The sequence below is a fragment of the Osmerus mordax genome, chromosome 7, assembly GCF_038355195.1.
Source record: "Osmerus mordax isolate fOsmMor3 chromosome 7, fOsmMor3.pri, whole genome shotgun sequence".
NCBI classification, from domain to species: Eukaryota; Metazoa; Chordata; class Actinopteri; order Osmeriformes; family Osmeridae; genus Osmerus; species Osmerus mordax.
Window position 1 is genome coordinate 10,430,030 of NC_090056.1, and position 18,578 is coordinate 10,448,607.

At 45.3% G+C, this 18,578-nt stretch overlaps 2 protein-coding genes across 2 annotated transcripts in view; one reads left to right on the forward strand and one right to left on the reverse strand.

The window, feature by feature from the left end:
* The first annotated feature begins 2,108 nt into the window (after positions 1-2,108).
* On the forward strand, positions 2,109-3,173 carry LOC136945443 (rhodopsin). Its single transcript, XM_067239254.1, has one exon. The coding sequence runs from the start codon at positions 2,109-2,111 to the stop codon at positions 3,171-3,173; it is 1,065 nt and encodes a 354-aa protein (XP_067095355.1).
* A 2,345-nt stretch (positions 3,174-5,518) lies between these two features.
* LOC136945553 (membrane-associated guanylate kinase, WW and PDZ domain-containing protein 1-like) overlaps positions 5,519-18,578 on the reverse strand; it is a 73,361-nt gene continuing 60,301 nt past the window's right edge. Inside the window, exons 15-23 of the mRNA XM_067239446.1 lie at positions 17,527-17,618; positions 16,279-16,474; positions 15,702-16,004; positions 12,878-13,081; positions 11,331-11,418; positions 11,167-11,227; positions 10,546-10,686; positions 10,264-10,402; positions 5,519-8,802 (exon numbers count right to left, since the gene is read on the reverse strand). Of these exons, the coding sequence (XP_067095547.1) occupies positions 7,679-8,802; positions 10,264-10,402; positions 10,546-10,686; positions 11,167-11,227; positions 11,331-11,418; positions 12,878-13,081; positions 15,702-16,004; positions 16,279-16,474; positions 17,527-17,618 (2,348 nt within the window). The 3' untranslated portion in view covers positions 5,519-7,678. The remainder of the gene's footprint in view (positions 8,803-10,263; positions 10,403-10,545; positions 10,687-11,166; positions 11,228-11,330; positions 11,419-12,877; positions 13,082-15,701; positions 16,005-16,278; positions 16,475-17,526; positions 17,619-18,578) is intronic.

The window sequence follows — 18,578 nt, forward strand, 5'->3', positions numbered from 1 at the left end:
CTACTATTGAATCAACATTACTTTGCAACACCAAATTCAGTGTGCGTTGTATCTTCATAGCCCCTAAATGTAGGCTACACATCTCTGCTACCTTACAATGTCTCACGAGTCACGACCCCCCATTGCACAGTTTGCAATAGAGTTATTGTCCAAAGTGGAACATAATGTCAAACCCTCATAAGACAAGAGGGCCAGCCTAATTGCGCGATGAATTGACGCGTTATTGCTCGTATAAAGCGCTGTAGGCATAGGTCTTGATCTTGACAACAAAAACATCTGTCAAGATAAGATAACTAGATTTTTGGAATGAAAATAAATCTCTACAAATAAATGTAGAGATGGTCATATAAGTTCTTGCCCACCAGAGGGCAGGGTTTACATCCAAATCATTTGTGTACCACTTTGCTGTGGAATTGTAGTTTAGCCTAGCAGTGTCTAACAACGAAGTCTAAAGTGAGGAGAACTCAGTAATTTAGATGTTCTTGGTCCCTGTTTTACTTGACCATTCTGTGCATTTCAGAGCATTAGCCTGTTACATGTTTTCATAGATTGCAGAAAGGATGTTGTATTGTAACCTAATACATACTGCAGGCATGCAAACTTCTCCTTTTACCTTTCGGTGAGACTCACCTTTTTGAAACCAAAATGGGTCACCTTTTTTTGGCCTTGGCCAACATTTACCCATGCTTCGCAACTTTACACCTGGCTCTGGAACCAATCGTCACTCCTAATGTCTAAACCTCACAGCCAATCAGGAGCAGAGTGGGGAGAGTTTTTCTACATTCATCTAGCCTCTTCATTTTGCTCTCAAAGTGCACTAGTTGGATGTGTTTAACTTTAAAATTTAAGAAATCTTCTTATGGGGGGCCATACCCCCGGACCGCCATATCGTTCTCACCTTTTTTACCCCTGACCTGTTTGCATGCCTGATACTGTCCAAGTAAAAAATGTCAGCACAATGACATTGAACAAATTATTTAAGTATAAAAAACTGACTTAAACGTTAACATTGTTCACAGTTCTGATTGTGAGGGTGACCACCAGTTACAGTAAGACCTCTATAACTCTAAACCCATTACAGGCCTGTGAGAGTAACACATCCATAAGCTCCAAATCCCTTTAATACAGCACCCATTAGGAAAGTGCTGAGCTCTCTGCTTATTGCCACACAAGTGTACAAACCCTCGAGTCCCCTGCTCTCATTCACTGCCACTCATGTTAAAATACAATCAAATATTTTTCACACCGCAAGGGATTACACATTTTGACATTTAGCGTTGCAAGGTTAGGAATGTGCCTACGTCACCGCAGTGTTCCCCCTGTATTTTTGTTCTAAATCATAATGTTTCTCTGTTATAGATTTAGTAGACACTGGAATTCTGAAGTTGGTGACAGTAGTTTTAATTTATAAGACAGCTCTTAAATCATGTATCAGAAAAACAAAAACTCTTCAGAATGTCATACATAAACAAACCTTTCAATGTATGTTTTCTAAATTCATGTCCATGTGGAAAATATTTTTAGGTATTACATCACAGATGAGTGCTATCACATCTTCCAGATCTTGCTCTTTTCTCTACATCTTATATTGCACAGATCATCAATGCAATTCTAGGTTAATTATGACATATAAAAGCATTTATTTAATAGTAACATTAGGAAATAGACAACAGCAGGTTAATAATATCAGCTCTCTCCCAACACTTGTCAGATACTCACAAATGTTTAAGATTATGCCGGGCCATTTTAATAGTAGAGTTTTTCCTAAATCTTCAGTTCAAACACTTAGACTAGCGTCACTTAGTTCTAATCACACTCTAGACTAAGCAGTCATCATGTAGGCCTCTCATAGGTATGATCAGGTGTAACCTTAATATCTTGATGAGTGGCCAGTTATGATTGCAGTTGTTGGCTGGATTACATATTAACCATGGCCTAAATCTCTTTATGCTGACGGATTTGGAAAGTATTAATCCAAGGTATGCCTTTAAAAGCCAGAGCCTGGCCACCTGAGTTCATTTGTAGCAAGGTGCCTCTCCATCTCTCTCCTGTCCAGCCAGACAAAACAACACCACCGAAGGGCTGATCGCAACAGCAAGACCGCAACCATGAACGGCACGGAGGGACCCTTTTTCTATGTCCCTATGTCAAATGCCTCTGGCATTGTCAGGAATCCTTATGAATACCCTCAGTACTACCTTGTCAGCCCGGCAGCATACTTTATGCTGGCCTGCTACATGTTCTTTCTCATCCTTACCGGCTTCCCCATCAACTTCCTGACCCTGTACGTTACCATCGAGCACAAGAAACTGAGGACCTCCCTAAACTACATCCTGCTGAACCTGGCGGTGGCCGACCTCTTCATGGTTATTGGTGGCTTCACCACCACGTTGTACACATCCTTGAATGGCTACTTCGTCTTCGGTAGGACTGGCTGCAACATCGAAGGATTTTGTGCTACCCTTGGTGGTGAGATTGCTCTGTGGTCCCTGGTTGTCCTGGCTATTGAGAGGTGGGTGGTCGTCTGCAAGCCTATGAGCAACTTCCGCTTTGGTGAGAACCACGCCATCATGGGTGTTGCATTCAGCTGGGTGATGGCCGCTACCTGTGCTGTGCCCCCACTCTTTGGCTGGTCCCGCTACATCCCAGAGGGCATGCAGTGCTCATGCGGAATCGACTACTACACCCGTGCCCCCGGCTTCAACAACGAGTCCTTTGTGATCTACATGTTCATTGTCCACTTCACGATTCCACTAATTGTCATCTCCTTCTGCTATGGCCGTCTGCTGTGCACCGTCAAGGAGGCAGCTGCTGCCCAGCAGGAGTCTGAGACCACCCAGAGGGCTGAGAGGGAAGTTACCCGCATGGTCGTCCTGATGGTGATCTCCTACCTGGTGTGCTGGGTGCCCTATGCCAGCGTGGCCTGGTTTATCTTCTGCAATCAGGGAAGTGAGTTTGGCCCTGTCTTCATGACAGCCCCGGCCTTCTTTGCCAAGAGCTCCGCTCTCTACAACCCCCTCATCTACGTGTGCATGAACAAGCAGTTCCGCCACTGCATGATCACCACCCTTTGCTGCGGAAAGAACCCCTTCGAGGAAGAGGAGGGAGCGTCCACGACAGCCTCCAAGACCGAGGCCTCCTCCGTGTCCTCCAGCTCCGTGGCCCCCGCATAAATGGGCTCTCATGGACCCCGCGATCCAGCGTGCACAAAGAAGACTTCTGCTCCCCCGGGAAACGACTGAAGGCTATCGTCTACAGAAATAACTTCCTTTTTGTATTTTTACAAACCAGTTGGTTCAACCTAATGACAGTTGCAGAAGAGGGCAGGCCAAGAAAAAGTTGTTTCTGTATGTACAGAGAGTCCAATGTAACGATGTGTAAGATGTTTTTTTTTCCTGAAACGAAAGCAAAATATCTTTGATCTTTTACAGTTGGAGTCTATATGTTACTGGCTTATTTGTGAATGTAGAGGCATGTAATCAAGGCAACGTAAAATAAAACGCACTTTGCAAATTAATCTTCCTGTTAATGTTTTACTTTCTAAATGGGTGAAAAAGTGAATGTAGTATGTTTAATCAAAGTAATATGTGAATGTGAATGATCTAATGAGTGTGCATTCATGACTATAGTTAAATAGATCAAACCATACTTTGTGCATCTAGTTCACCACAGACAGAGATGTCCCGCATAGTTTGAAATCATTGGGCTTGTTAAAAAATTTAAACATTTGAATTATCGTGCATTATAATAAATGACTATCATATATAGTGCTATACAGTCAATAATACAATACAGTGTTGATTTAACTTTAAAATATTATCGTGATTATAACTTTCATAAAGACATTGTGAAGGTCCATCTTAAGGTAATCTTAGGTTGATCACAGGTCACCTTGCATTAAGGATATGGTTACACTGAGGGATTATGACATGGATAATCCTAGCTGTGACTCAGAGGGATACACACACATGAAAACAGTAAGAGGGCTGGCTTCTGTACCCAGTCACCTGCTGCTGTACATGACATCAACTCAGACGTTGATATGATCCCAACTTAATTGGATGTGTTGATGTCATAGATTCTCTCGGAACTAAGGTCTGGTTGCATGCAAACTATATCAAACTAAATACAATGTCGAGACTGCTACATGTACTGCAGTAAACCTACTGTTGACATTCCGAAGGTTAGGTATATATTTATTGTGTCGCTTCCCCCAAAACTGTCAAAGTCCATTCAGAAAACAATCCGTATTATCCACTGTTCCAACATGTAAATTCTCCTACAGGGTGAAGGCAATATCCTATATTTACAGGATTGTTATTTCATCACAATGCTAAGATATTCATGTTTTTCACCCTGTAAAAGGGCTTTTCTGTGGGCTTAGCCCATGTGATAAATGATAGGAACTCAAGGGATGACATGCGATTCTTCCTCCTCAGTGCTCGGCTGTGCAGAAATATCTGCCAAGCTGGAGCAAAACAAACACCTCAAGAATTCTGCCACAATGACCTTCGAGCGTAGCTATAGCAACCCTTGTACCATTGGATCTCTGGCGGAATACTGATACGCTCACCAAGCGATCTACTCCAATCCTGCACCAGGCCAGAGGCTGAGGAAAACAAGCCCAGATCAATCACTGGCCTAAAACCAGTTAGGAGCCTAGTATATCAGGACAGCACCATCACCGGCTGATTCCTAGTTTCAATAGATAATAATAATACCATATACTGTATATATATATTTTTTTTACATCCCTCTCTTCTCTCTTATACACACACAATGATTAGTTTAAATATTTATAAATATCACCTCCACAGATCTCCACAGAAGCTTGTTGATGTTGCTGTTGAATCTTCCCATCTTTAAATTCCTCCAACATCTTATGAAAAAAAGCCCTGCCTCATGTACGCCTTCTTGTGGAATCTGAGTCTACATCTGACTTCATCTGACTCCATGGCTCAGAAACTGTGTTTCCATGACAACTGCCCATCATGGTTGGCGCCCTCCTCCCTGCCCCCCAACACATTGTCTGTTCATGGACGTTAGTGATGTCATATTCTCTCAAGGGCACTACCTGTTCCCCCTCCAGAGGCTGTGGACAGTCATTGTATGCACATATAAGTATTTAAGTCTCAAGTCTTTAATGTATATCCATCATGTCTTTCTTTCATCCAGAAAAGCAAGAAACACATATCCATTATTCATTCGTGAGCCTGGGGTGAGCTAGAGCAGAGTGGAGCTCTGGAGCTGAGCATGCTGAACAGACCCACCCACAGAGGAAGACACCTGCAACGTCAGGTATTGTTGCATTGTAACTGTATAAATGCACATATAAACACTGTCTAATTGGTATAATTCTCTACTTACTGTACATTTCTATTCAACTATACTAAGTTAGATAATGTAAATCATTTCAATAAAAATCTCCTGACAATTTGGTTACAGAAAGCTGTGCAGAAATATGTAAAATTCTTATGAATTTGTATGGAAAACTTTATTTGATAATAAAAATAGCATTCACAGACTTCTTTTGATAGCTACATATACATTGTGATCCATCTCAAGGAAAAAAGCTTTACTGGATAAGTCCACATCTACTTGTACTTAGACTAATGTTATGTATAGCTTCATGGGTCAAATAAAGCTATGAACAATGTAGTATTTATATATGCATAGTTTTATAAAAAGATTGGCCCATATACATGTACTGCTTTTATCAACACAGAGACAGCATTATGTCTGGAGCACATTGCAAGAAATAATGCTTAAAGAACACAGACTGCATACAAGTGCTTTATAATACAAAGGCAGGCTAACCATCAAGAGAGATATTCAAACCAACAAACAGCTTCTGATTGACCAAATACAGTCCTTCATTTTGGAACCTCTTTACATACCTGATTCAGAGTACATTAACATATTTCCCATGAATCATCAGGTCCATTTCAGAAATATAAACACAATATCACATTCCTCACTGCTGAGGTTTCTCATAAATTTCTCTTTTGTACAAGAAAAAGGCAACATTTTATTCCTTGACAGGTTCCTATTAGTTACATAGTAAAATTCTGTACAAGTGATGGCCGGCAGGTTAACTTCATATTTTTTCACTTTTTTTTTAATTCTCAGTTTTTTCTTTACAGTACCATGGTGACAACAGTGATGAAACAATGCATTTGTTGTGGATCATCCAATATCTTTTTAGTTTAGTGAAACATAAAACAGATACACACAAAAACACATTGTAAAGCAGCAGTCAGACTCCAGTGGCATGACAGCATGGCTCAGGATGGCAGATCGGTTGACCTCTGTACCAGAACATTCCATCTGTTACCAACACCAAGATTCCTCCTTACACAATCACATCACCTCGTTCTTTTGGGACCCAGGAAGTGCCGCCCAAATTTGGACAAAGAGAGATAACAATTTATGAGAGCATGTTGCTATAATTAGGTGTTCTATTGGAACATCACAGTCTCCAGACAGGTGTTTGACCTTCGTTAGCACTGACACATGTTCCAGGTATTCTCCTCTGTGAGGCCCATTCAGCTGCTCCAATCTGACATTGTAACACATGGCTCAGGTGAAGGGCTTCTTCCCCTTTCCTGCAACTCCAAACTAACGTTCTCATTCCTCCCACATGCAGGCAGGTCTGACCCCTTATATCTGAGACACTCGAGGAGGTTACCAGTTACCAGGTTACCAGTTACCAGTCTCAGGGCCTCATTGCTAGGCGTGCAGAGGAACAGAAAGCTGAAACATTGTGGGCATGTGTGTTTTCATGATCCTTTACTCTGTGAGAGAAATACCCCCAACAATGTTTTTCTCATTAAGGATTTTTCTGTAATTTATCTTCTGCTCTGCATTTTGTTGCTAGACATTGAGTAGGTTTTAACTTAGACCAGAGGGGGAGGTAAGACTACAGTTTTCTGAAACAGCAGTTGAGGAAATTAAATTTGAGGATGTGGTGGAATTTGTTGGCCTTCCAAGCTTGCAAAGAGCTTGCTTATGGTATGTGCCAATTACAAAATAAATAAAGAGCACATGCAAAAGAAGATGAAGTCATATATTATATTTCTTTACTTTAAAATGTTTGGTTTGCCTTCTTCCAGGACAATATTCACCTAGGTACAGTATGTAAATACTGCAGCCATTCTTAAGCTTTCTGCTACCTGTATCTTGTGCTATACGTCTGCCATAGAGGGCAAGTCAAGGGTGGAAAACAACATCTAAAACAAGTTTAAAACAAGCCTAAAAATGAAGTACCAGTGACCACAGTTGGAAGCATTTCTCAAACCTCTGAGGGAACAAATATGTGGAGTCAGAGTTGCCTACAGAAAAAGCAAAAACATCAGTTGTGATATGATATAGGCACGTACACATACTTTCACTAGAGTACGACAACCTCTGTTATGCTCAAATTAACTATAGAACACAAACAAAAATACAAAAAGTATGAACAGAAACAAAGATTGTACTGCTGCTGTTGTATGAATCTCTGGCTGGGATCACAAGAAGTCAAATCATCAATCAATCAATCAACCAATCGATCAAACTAAATCACATGAGTTCGGTAGCTCCTCAGAAGTCCAAGTCCAGTGTATGGTACATAATAGTCTCCAGAGATGGAGGACTGAGTGGAGAGGGGGGCTCAGCACAGTTCAGCCTCCGCTCTGTTTCAGATGCTGAGGTCCTTGGGGCTCTCTTTGTACAGCCTTCTCTTGGGCTCCGGCAGTTGGTTTGGGCCTACTGCATTGTTGTGTGCTGCGTTGTTGTAGGCTGCGTTGTTCTGGCCTGCGTTGTTCTGGCCTGCGTTGTTCTTCATCATGCTGTAGTAGTCCTTAAGTCTGGGCGCTGCTGCGTAGTTCACATCCTCCCTGCTGTAGCTGCTGTCAGGGGATGAGTCCCTCTCCATCCTGTATTGTCTCTCTGGCGTCCCATTCACCCCATACCTCCCGTCCCTGCTCTCCCTCTCGGAAGACGAGTCTCTCAGGAGGTTGCCGTTCTTCAGGCTTCTTTCGGGCGTGCGACCCCTGGAGAGGGACAGGGCGTCACCGTTGTTGGGGCGCTCTGGTGTGGCGGCCTCCCTGAAGACTCGGCCCGGCGTTGGAGGCTCTCTGAGGAGTCTGCGCTCATGGTATGGTCGCTCTGGCGTGGCGGCGTGACTGAGGAAACCGCCATCGTCGCAATCCCTCTCGGGCGTGCGGTCACGCTGCGCTCGTTCTGCCCTGCGGTCCATGGACTTGGCACGCCGGCGGTCTGGGGAGGAGTTGCGCTTGCGGGTGGGGGAGCGGTCGAGAGAACCGCGACGTGGTCGACCAAACCTGTGGTCCAGAGTAGAGCTGGCGGAGAGCTCTCGGCCCCTCTCCCTCTCCTTCTCGGCTGCGGCTGCAGCCTTCTTCCCAGAGCTGTCCTTCCTCAAAGTCTTGAGGAGCTTGGAGATGCCGCTCTCAGACTCAGACTTCTTGACTTTGCGTCCACGGGTCTTCTTGCTCCCACCGCTGTTGCTGGGGCTGTTGTCTGGGGAGTGCTGCCTGGGGGTGGTGTGGCTGTGGCTGTGGTTGTTGTTCCAGGTGTGATGGTGGTGGGGGGTAAAGTGCCGGCTCTGCTGGTCCATCCTGGCTGTCCCAGCCCCATCCCTGTCTCTGCCCCGCGCAGATTCCTCCTGGCGTGATGGTTTGTGAAGGTCTGGTGGATAACTGAACTCCGATGAGGTGTGATATCGGCTGTTTGGTGGCAGAGTTCTCACTTCCGCAGTGTTTTGTGCCCCGGGTGTGGGAGAGTGCCCGTCATTGCTGCCGTCTGAAGGAGAGCAAAGTGGAAGACAGTCAATTTGGGTTTAATGAGGGGTTGGGAATGACATACAGTACCACTGTATGATATGTTTACACACAGACTATCCTATTGAAATATTTAAATTGTAACAATAAACATGATGTTTCCATGTTCACTTCCATGTGGGTGCTGGTATCTGTATTGGTCAGATGTCAATGCAGAGATTTTTGATGGACACCATGCATTACCATGCACTTCAATAAGCACGAATGTATCCAAATGGAAAGCACTTGACATGAATGAAGAGTGTTCTGCTACACAGTATCAACAGTTCTACTTTTAACATAAAACTATGTCTAATATTGAAGTAAAAACTCTTTAATCATTCTATGGGAGCAATGGGTTGAAATAGGTAAGTACAGTAGCCGCAAATAACAGGTACATAATATAGGCAAGTTGAGGGCCGGGTTTATTAATGACACAGCCAGCACCTAAGAAATCATTAAAGGCTGGAAGGGTAAACAACTCATTGTCCTTTGTCTTTGTCAACAAAGAAACGAGAACAACATATAGCCTGACAAAGCAACAACAACACCTTTGCTCATTCAGAAACATACAGCTGTCACTATAACAGCATGTGATGAGCAGTGACATGAATCAAACCCAGTAGCAGCTTCTGGTGTGTGGTGGACAGAGAAGAAGCCGTGCACTCTGGGTAGATGGATTCATGTGGGATATGGGAGCACAGAGGCGGTTGAGGGGGTGAGTGAGACAGGCCACAGCACACACAGACAGGACAGAGGGTTGCCGTAGGGAAGACAGGTAGAGTTTGGAGGGTGTTAGGTAAAGGGTGAGAAGGAGGCCGGGTTGGGTTGGGGACAGACTGTAGGCTACAAACCGTGGTCTGGTTTTGGCCCATTAGGTAGAAACAGGGCTCTCCCATCTTGTCATTTCTCATAGTACCCACAGCGAGATGAGGAGCCATCATCGCTGATGAGGAGGAAGAGCCCAGAAATCAGAGAAAGATTGAGAGTCAGAGAAAAGGGGAACAAATAGAGAAAAACAAACAAAATAGAGAACAATACAATTTAAAGACGTGAGGAGACAAGAGAAAGAGATGTTTTTTTTAGAGTATGAAATTTGCAGATCTTATCTCAAAGTACTTTCTCAGAAAAATGAAAGAGAAAAGCATAGTTCAGTAATAACAGTAAATGTAACTTATTTACAGTAAACACGACTGGGGAGACAAATATGAAGTAAAATGCTTTGTAGATCAAATACGTCTACAATTACATGGCAACAAAATAATGATTATCTATTCTACAGCATTGGCTTAGGACTTCCATGGTAGTTTTCAAGATGAACCAGTGTCTCCGGCTGGAATGAAGGACCATCACAGAGTTAAGAGTCAGTGGTGTTAGAGATAGCAGTACAGCATGTGACATTTTCACCATCTAGCCCCACTATAGTCGCCCCCTCTTTACCTACCATATTCAGGTACAGATCCATCACCCCTCTTCAGGACCAGGCGTGCCCGTCTGCCCCCTTTCTTGATGAGCTCAATGGCACGTGCGTGCTTCATATTCTTTGTGCTCTCACCGTTGATCTCCAGGATCTCGTCTCCGACCTGGCAACGTTGTAACAGAACACTTGCGTTACCATGAGAACCACACAGGGAGGAAATTTGTTGATTCATTGAGATATTCGATGAGGATATTGAGACCAAAACACAATATAGGCCCCGCTGTATTATTCATTTGGAGTGCGTACCCTCATCTTGCCGTTCCTGACAGCTGCCCCGTCCTCGGCCAGCCTCAACACGTAGAGGTCCATGCTGTACTCCCGTCCTCCTCTCAGACTGAAGCCAAAACCTTTACTGTCCCGCTCCAGATCCACAGAGTAGAATGCATCCTGAGACATGAAGAGAGGACAGAGAGAGAGAGCAAGAGAGAGAGAGAGAGAGAGAGAGAGAGAGAGAGAGAGAGAGAGAGAGAGAGAGAGAGAGAGAGGGGGTTATAAGAAAAGGGTTGTAAGAATATGAAGTGATAGAGGTAAGGAACAGCTAATACCCCCAATTAATTTAGCATGAGTCAGGTCACAAGAACTTCTTCAGGAGTAAAGCCATGTCCAACAAAAATCACACAGAATCAATGGGGGTCCCACACCCTGGAACTCATGAATAATTCATGCAGCTCCAATCCTTGAGCAGGCACCAGAACACCCAGCAAGGGCAGCACAAGGGCTGCACACACAACAGGCTGTACCCAGCTGGTGATCCCCATGCATTCTCCTTGATCTGCTCCCTGAACAGCTGACTGACGTATGTCCTTTATGTGGAATGCTCATCTCAGGTCACATGAACATATGAACCAGGAAGTGTACAGTATTTACCTGTGAGGGCTGAGCTTGTGTGGGTGGAGGTGGAGGAGCCTGTTTCGACTTGGAGTTGTTCCTGTAAAAGAGGAAAGAGTTTCATCACAGATATGCATGTGGCTCTAAATAATTATGGATAGGTTCAGGCAAAAGTAGTATTAATATCAAGAAACTCCACCCACCGAGATTCAGTGGCAGTTTGTGGAGTGTGCGTTGTAGTGATGGTGGCAATCTTCTCAGCATTGGTCAGCAGAGAGGCATTGGAAGACTCTGTAGAGAGAAATACAGAGGATTATGGGTATGGGTCATGACATCCCTGGGCTGTATGTAGCTCAGATAAAATAACTGCTGTCTTTGAGAACATGAAATTAGTTGGTTTCACAGGCTGCTGTCTTGGAGAAAAAGGTTTGCTCTCCAGAAAAGCCTGTAGTGCCCTGAAGCCTGCTCTGTTCAACCTGATGCTAACTTCCTGTGATGTTGTCATCCACCATTTGCTCAGGGGCAACGCCAGCTCCAAAGCACACAAGAAACAAACAACAAAGACACACCAGTCTCTTGACTTGCGTCATTCTGTTTTCCCCAATTCAGGGGGGAATGGAGATTAAAGAGAAAAGTAAAGACAGCAAATTACCCTTTCTTGTCTTGCAAATGCAACTGTGTTGTGCCAAAGTACAGCAACTCATTAGTCAACATACACACTGGATACTCATAGGATAAACCTGACTCTTTACAAAAAGATTCTCTGAAGGCTAACAGACCTGCGTTCCCCATGGCCACTAATCTCTCTGGAGAAAACCCTAGCAATTAGAACAACAACTGCCTCAACACAAGATGACGTCTTGCTAAAGAGTGTCTTGCTATAGAGTGGTTGTGCATATCGTCCCTGCCTCTCTCACTGTTTCTGACTCCATTAAATGCAGTGATATAAATAGATGCCATTACAGTAATCTTTAAACTAACAGCCTCTCTTTGATTAACAAGCAGGCAAGCATGGCATAATGCACAACATGCTCCCTGTTTCTCTTCTCCTTGGATGACTGAGTGTGTGTGTGTTTATTCTCCTCTAGCTTAATTAAGATACATTCGCTGGTCTCTCCAGAGGGTCCTTTTAGAGCAGCACATCTAACTCCCAGGCATCTCATTGGTCCACAGATGACTCAGCCCAGCCAACGACAGGCTGTTCTGTGGAACGTGACACAACACATCTATAAGTCTAAGTAGTTTCTTGTAACAAATTGTTTCAGCCATGATATTATGCACATCCTGCCACCTTTTCCAAACCAGGCCAAGGATTACCACTGACAGGAAGTGGTGATTACATCTAAAGCACATTGCATAATCCCTTCAAACTGGCAGCTATGTCTACACTGGAAGCATATAGTACATCAACATGACATTATCAGTCTGCCAGCAAAGTAAATACACACATCTTGTTATCCTACAAGATATCATGACAATTACAAGACACACATGCATCAATACTCCAGCAAGTACACACACACAACCATGCCTTCCTTAAGGTTAAGGCCTAGACAGCAACATGGCTGTCCTACTCTTCCTGCCTCCTGCTCCCAGTCTGACACTGGGGTGCACTTCCCCTCTGAGGCCTAGACAGGTGAATGCAGGTGAATGCCTAGACAGTGTTTGCTCCAGTGCAGAGCATCGATGCCCAGTGTCTCCCAGCAGCACTATGAACCCTCTGATACACTACAGAACACTAGAGTCTTACCGTCACCGGGGATGATCCTCAGAGAGACGGTGTTCCCGGCCTCCTTGATCAGGTTGACGATGTCCGAGTGGGACTTGTTGGTGATGGAGCAGCCGTTGACAGCCAGGATGCGGTCTCCCACCTTCAGCTTCCCACAGCGGTCCGCCGGGCTCCCCTCGATGATGCGCCCTATTTTGTGGGGCATGGCCACACATGCATTTCCAGCTTTGGTGTTATTGTGCATGTTTGTATGTGTTTTGTGTATGTGTGACAAATACATATATAATATATATATATAGAATATATATATATAATTGTTGTGTAGTCAATGATTCAATTATTGGTTGTGTTGATTTATAACATAGATTCGTTGTCATGGTAATTTTGCAAGGATGGAAGTTGTTGGATACAAAGAGAAAGAGAGGGAGAAGGAAGGAAGGGGAGAAGAAAAGAAGACACAGAGTTAACCATCCAACCAACATACAGTAGGCCTGTCACCCCAGAGAGGACACCAGAACCACCCAATCAGCAGGCATGCAGGCGGAACACACATTACATCCCCATTGGTGGAGGGGAGGACATTAGGAAATTCATGGACTGGAAAAAGAGAGGTGCGGCCTTTGTCTGTGTCTCTGTCTCCTGTTGGCTGTCCTGCTCTGCACCCCTGACATCTTAATCAATGGGCTGTGAATCACAAGGCAGCAGTCAGGGCCCTTGGTGGCTCACGCATGGCAGGCCATCAATAGGCTTGACACAGCCTTACCACTGTCCTCTTCTAAACCTTTCCCCTATCCCCCCTTCCCTGCTCCCAGCAGCCAGGAATCCATGAGGACACAGCTCATGCAACAGCAGCACAGAGCTTAGATGTTCTGGTAATTGAGTTTCTGGTCCTCGAAAGGCTCAGGGAATGAGATGGATTCCTTGAGAGTGACACTCAGGAATCTGGGGGTTCTCAGTGACGTAGAGCGAGAGAGAGAGATCTTACAGGTTTATTAGAAGCTACGGACAGTTAATGCTAGCATTGTGTTAGCTGTTTGGCTAATGTACACAAGCAATGAAAACTGAACCTTAGTGGCAGTATTCAATACAGCACTTCTTGTTTACAGAGCACACTGTTTACTGAACACACCCCAGGGATCCCTCTCCCACTCTCTCTCGCCCTTCATCTCTCCCTTATTTCTCTCCCAACCCATCTTTCTCTTTCTTCTCATCCCTTCCCCCACACTCTTCGCTGCTCCATCCATATTTATCACATCACCTACACTCCCAGTTCCCCTCCCTCCGTCTTGATTAAAAACTGCACTTGTCTCCTGCCACTCTATCCAAATAATGAGATATGGGACATTACTGGGTGTGACAAATACCCAAGATTTAATACCCAATCTGCTGAGCCCAGTATCAGCACAGGCTTGCAGAGCAGGAGGTGGCTGAATAAAGAGGTTTGCATAGTGTGATAGATGAGTGATGGGTGATACAGCAGAACCCTCTTTGTTTGTCCCTCCTCTAACATCTGTCCTCCTCAGAATACAGTACTCTTAAAGAGGGCCTGAAGAAAGCCTGTACTTCCTTTCAGAAAAAAATGTCCTTCCTGCTCACGTCTCTACCTGTGGGGGCCGTGGTTGAGGGGGATACTAGAGACAGATACATCCTTAGCGCGCATACACACACACACACACACAACATACATACTCCATTCCCCCCCAAATGAGCAGGGACAGAGCCCAAGAACCCAGTGGCAGAGTGAGGAATCTGAAGAGGAAACAAAAATGCTATAAAGTCTGGAGATCCACTCAGAGTCAGAAGGAGCAGGCGGTTCAATCCTGTGGTGTTCTGTGCTTCATATAAATCAGTGTCATCATTCAATCTAAGCCCGGAGGATCAATGTAAACTAGCCCTGCGCAGTGCAGCAAACAAAACATCAATTTTTCATGAGTAGCATGTGACACCTTCCACTACATCATAATGATCATTAGGTATACCAGGGACCTTGCTGTGACATTGGTGTCGCAAGCTCATCAGAGGGAGCTGGATAGTAAATTTGCAGGGAAGAAAACACTCACAATTCCTTTTCAATGGCTGAATGACCTTAATGGATGCAATTTTGCTCGCTTGCCTTTGTCCATAAACAGCATGGACAGCTATAGATTGTGCTCAGTAGACTTCAATTACATGCCGTGTGAATCAGCTGTGGCTGCTGTGAGGCTGGAATCTGTGATGATGGTGTTTTTGATAAAGCAGCCGCCAGCTTGATCCCGGGCGAGTGCGCTCGGCACATAAAGAGATTTCTCTTTCCCTAAGCTCATGATTGTGGGTTTGTGACCTCAGCTTGTGTCATTAGGAGCACTCTGGTGTAACACCACTCCACATCCACGCATAAAGCAGGGAGACTCAATGAGGAGTGACTGTAAAAATATTGTAATTCCGACAGGAGACGTAGCATCTATCAATCCTGTGAGTTGACTGGGGGTGAGCTGTGTGCTTCGTTGAGGGATGCACAGCAGACTGGATCTGTTTCACACACTGGTGACCCTGCAGGCTTTTCTTGACACAGTCTGTTTACATTAAAAGGGGATAAATCAGAGGGAAAGACTCTGTAAATGTGCAGACTTCAGGGGAGACAGTCTGATGTGGACTTGTCTTTCAGAAAGGTTCTTAAATGTCCAGTGTGTTTAATCTCAGATTAATGACAAATTAATCATGAAAGTGGAAAACCCCCTGATTATCATCTGATGTCATTTGAGGCAGAATAATTCATAGTAAAGTATGGCTATAAAAATCGGAAAACATCTAAAACGATGTCAAATACAGGTCAATGTCTTCTCTCGGCTGTGCCCAGCCCACATACCGAACGTTGTGCCAGCGTCAGGCCTGGAGACAGAGGACACGATGACGAAGCCGAAGCCCTCGTTCTCGCCGCGCTGGATCTCCACGTCGTACGGCTGCAGGGCCGCGGGCACCACGGCGCTGCCACTGCCGCCGCCTCCCCCGCTGCCGATGCCGCTGGTGGAGCCGCTGCCGGAGCTCACGGTGTTGAGGGAGTTCTGGCTGCCCTGGGGGGTCCGCTTGCCTTCTGTCAGGGAGGGGGCCTGGGTGCTGCTGTGGTGGGAGGAGGCCGGGGACGGCGGCACCTCACCCTCCCCTTTAGACCCTGAGATGGAGGAGGGAGCGGAGGAGGAACGGGCGACATGGGGAGGAAGTATAAGGGAGAGGAGGAAGGACAGAGAGGAAGTAGACGGGGGGGGGGGGGGGGGAAGTAGAAAGAAGTGGAAGCAGAAGGGAGCCGTTCAGAAAAGGTTCCCGCTGAGCTCCTGCTAGTGATGCGCCGTATGCTGAGAGAGGTCATGCGAGAGGGTGCATGTTTCTCTGACCTGGTGTGTGTGTACAGTATGTGTCAGCCAGCCAGGTGCTCTTGACTTCCTCACCTCCAAATCCGGAGCCTTTGCGTCGGACGGTGAGGTTGACGTGGCCCTGCTTGGCGGCCTGCTGCATCAGCTGCACCACCAGCTGGTGAGACTTGCCCACCACGGCCGTGCCGTCCACACAGATGAGCTCGTCCCCCGAGCGCAGGCGGCCATCCTCGTCCGCAGCGCCATACTTCACTATGTGCCCGATATAGATCTACACAGCGGCACAGAAAAACATCCTCAGCCACTACGATGATGTCACATGACTTGTCATACTGTGTGTGGATCTATGAAACAGATATTAAGGGCATTGTGCCGCCCTGCAGTTGGTTCTGCGTGGGAGACAGCAGATATCTTTCTGTGGGATGTCAGTGGATGTCTACCAGCCCACAGCGTCTTTGGCACAAATAACAAGCGCTAATTCTTCTGGGGCAGTAGACCTGCTGCCTTCAGCATCATTCCATATCTCCATCCTGCTTTCTCTTTATCTTTACTTTTTTCTTTATCCAAATCAAATAAAAGATGGCTCCCAACCAAAGGCTTGTGGTTGAGGCCCTAACTTTCTTTAACAAGCTGTCTAAATGAACCTCCGGAGAGCAGTAGCTCCAGTCAGAGGCTGTGCTGCTCTGTGTGCTGCTACCCTGCCACTGGGACACAATCAAACAAGCAGCAAGACACAGAAACAGACAGACGGATGGAAAGATAGCAGACAGAAAACTTGTGGTTAAAAACAAACTGACCGAGAAAGAGAGAAATAAAAACAGCAAAAAGGTTGTAGAGAAGTTGGTGGTAAACAGAAGTTGAACACATAATAAGTGTTGTAGCAGTAGTCATAGGGGGCATCCTCTGCACAGTGAGTGAGACAAGAGCGTGGCAGGGTGTGCACTGTTTTATTTGTGATTTTAACTGAGAATAAAGAGGCCCACTGGGGACATTTTTACTCTTTCAGTCTTACTTATGTTTCATCATCAGTGAGTTCTTCTCTAGCACTACGGGTGAACCAAAGGCTTTCATTTGTCAGGGCACAATTGGCCCAGTCTGAACCAATTTTACAGCATAATTTACTTGAAAGGGAAAACTTATTTTAAAAGTTTGCTAAAAGATATATATATAAAAAAAGAAATGTTGGGAAAAATATTATTAAACCAAATCATTGTATTTGGATTACCAATTTGCTCTGAAGTAATGTGTTTCAGAAAAGAATATCTAAGATGAAAACAAACACTAAGACAGAGTGGTGGGACTGGGAGTTGGAGGGATACTCACCGGCTCCCCGGGCTCATTTCCTCCCAAGATGCGGAATCCAAAACCTGTATCCTTCCGCCACAGGAAGATGTCCTGCTCCTGGCAGTCTGGCACTGAAACACACAGCAAGAACCAGACAGCTCAGACGAGGTGAACAACACAGAACCTGGAGGCTGAACAAACTCAGCTGTGTAATCACTAACTACTCATTAGGAGAAAATATTATAATATAATATAAAAATTTATTCTCCTGACTAAATTGAGTTAATTGTTGTCTTGAGATGATGAACTACATCGTTTCCATCCACAGTGTGTGAAAAGACCATGTGGTACAGGTACAATACACTCCACTGGTTCAGTGTGTGAGGACACACAGTGTTTGTCTGTTGACAGGCTCAGTGTTCTGAAGTACAGGGTACCCAGAGGCCAGAGGAGAAAGGAGAAACAGCAGGCTGATCATGCTCTCAGTGGGAATATGACCTCCCCACTCTGAAGCACACACACACACACACACACATGGAGGCTGTATGAGGGCACAAGTGACTGGTTCCCAGTCTGTTCACCCACAAGGCCAGTTTGCACGGACCATTTCTCCTCAACTGCCGTCTGTCTGCAAGGCTGCCACACTAGGCCAGCCCAGGGCCCATTAGCCCTCATCTATTCCTCTCTCCTGCTGCGTTTGTGTGTGTGGGTGTGGGAGTGTGTGTGAAAGAGAAAGATAGAGGCAGTATCTGCAGGCCAAGTAATTAACCGTCTCTTGACCCCTGTCGATTGATAAAAGATCCTTAACTTGCACGTACCTGTACACTAACATACACACACGCATACACACACACACATTATAATTAGGGAGTGGAGATTTCAGGTAGCCTCCTAGGGGCAGACAAAATGGCTCTGGCTGGAGGGCCCCAGCATGTGTCATCCCTCTGTCCAGCCATGGCCTGCCTCAGGGATTTCATCTGCCCCCATTCTGTTGCAGTCCTGGAACAGGCAACAACCTCCAGAGAGCAGCAAACGTTGCTATAACTAAACTACGTACAGTATCTTCCATATGCATTTGTGGATATAGACTG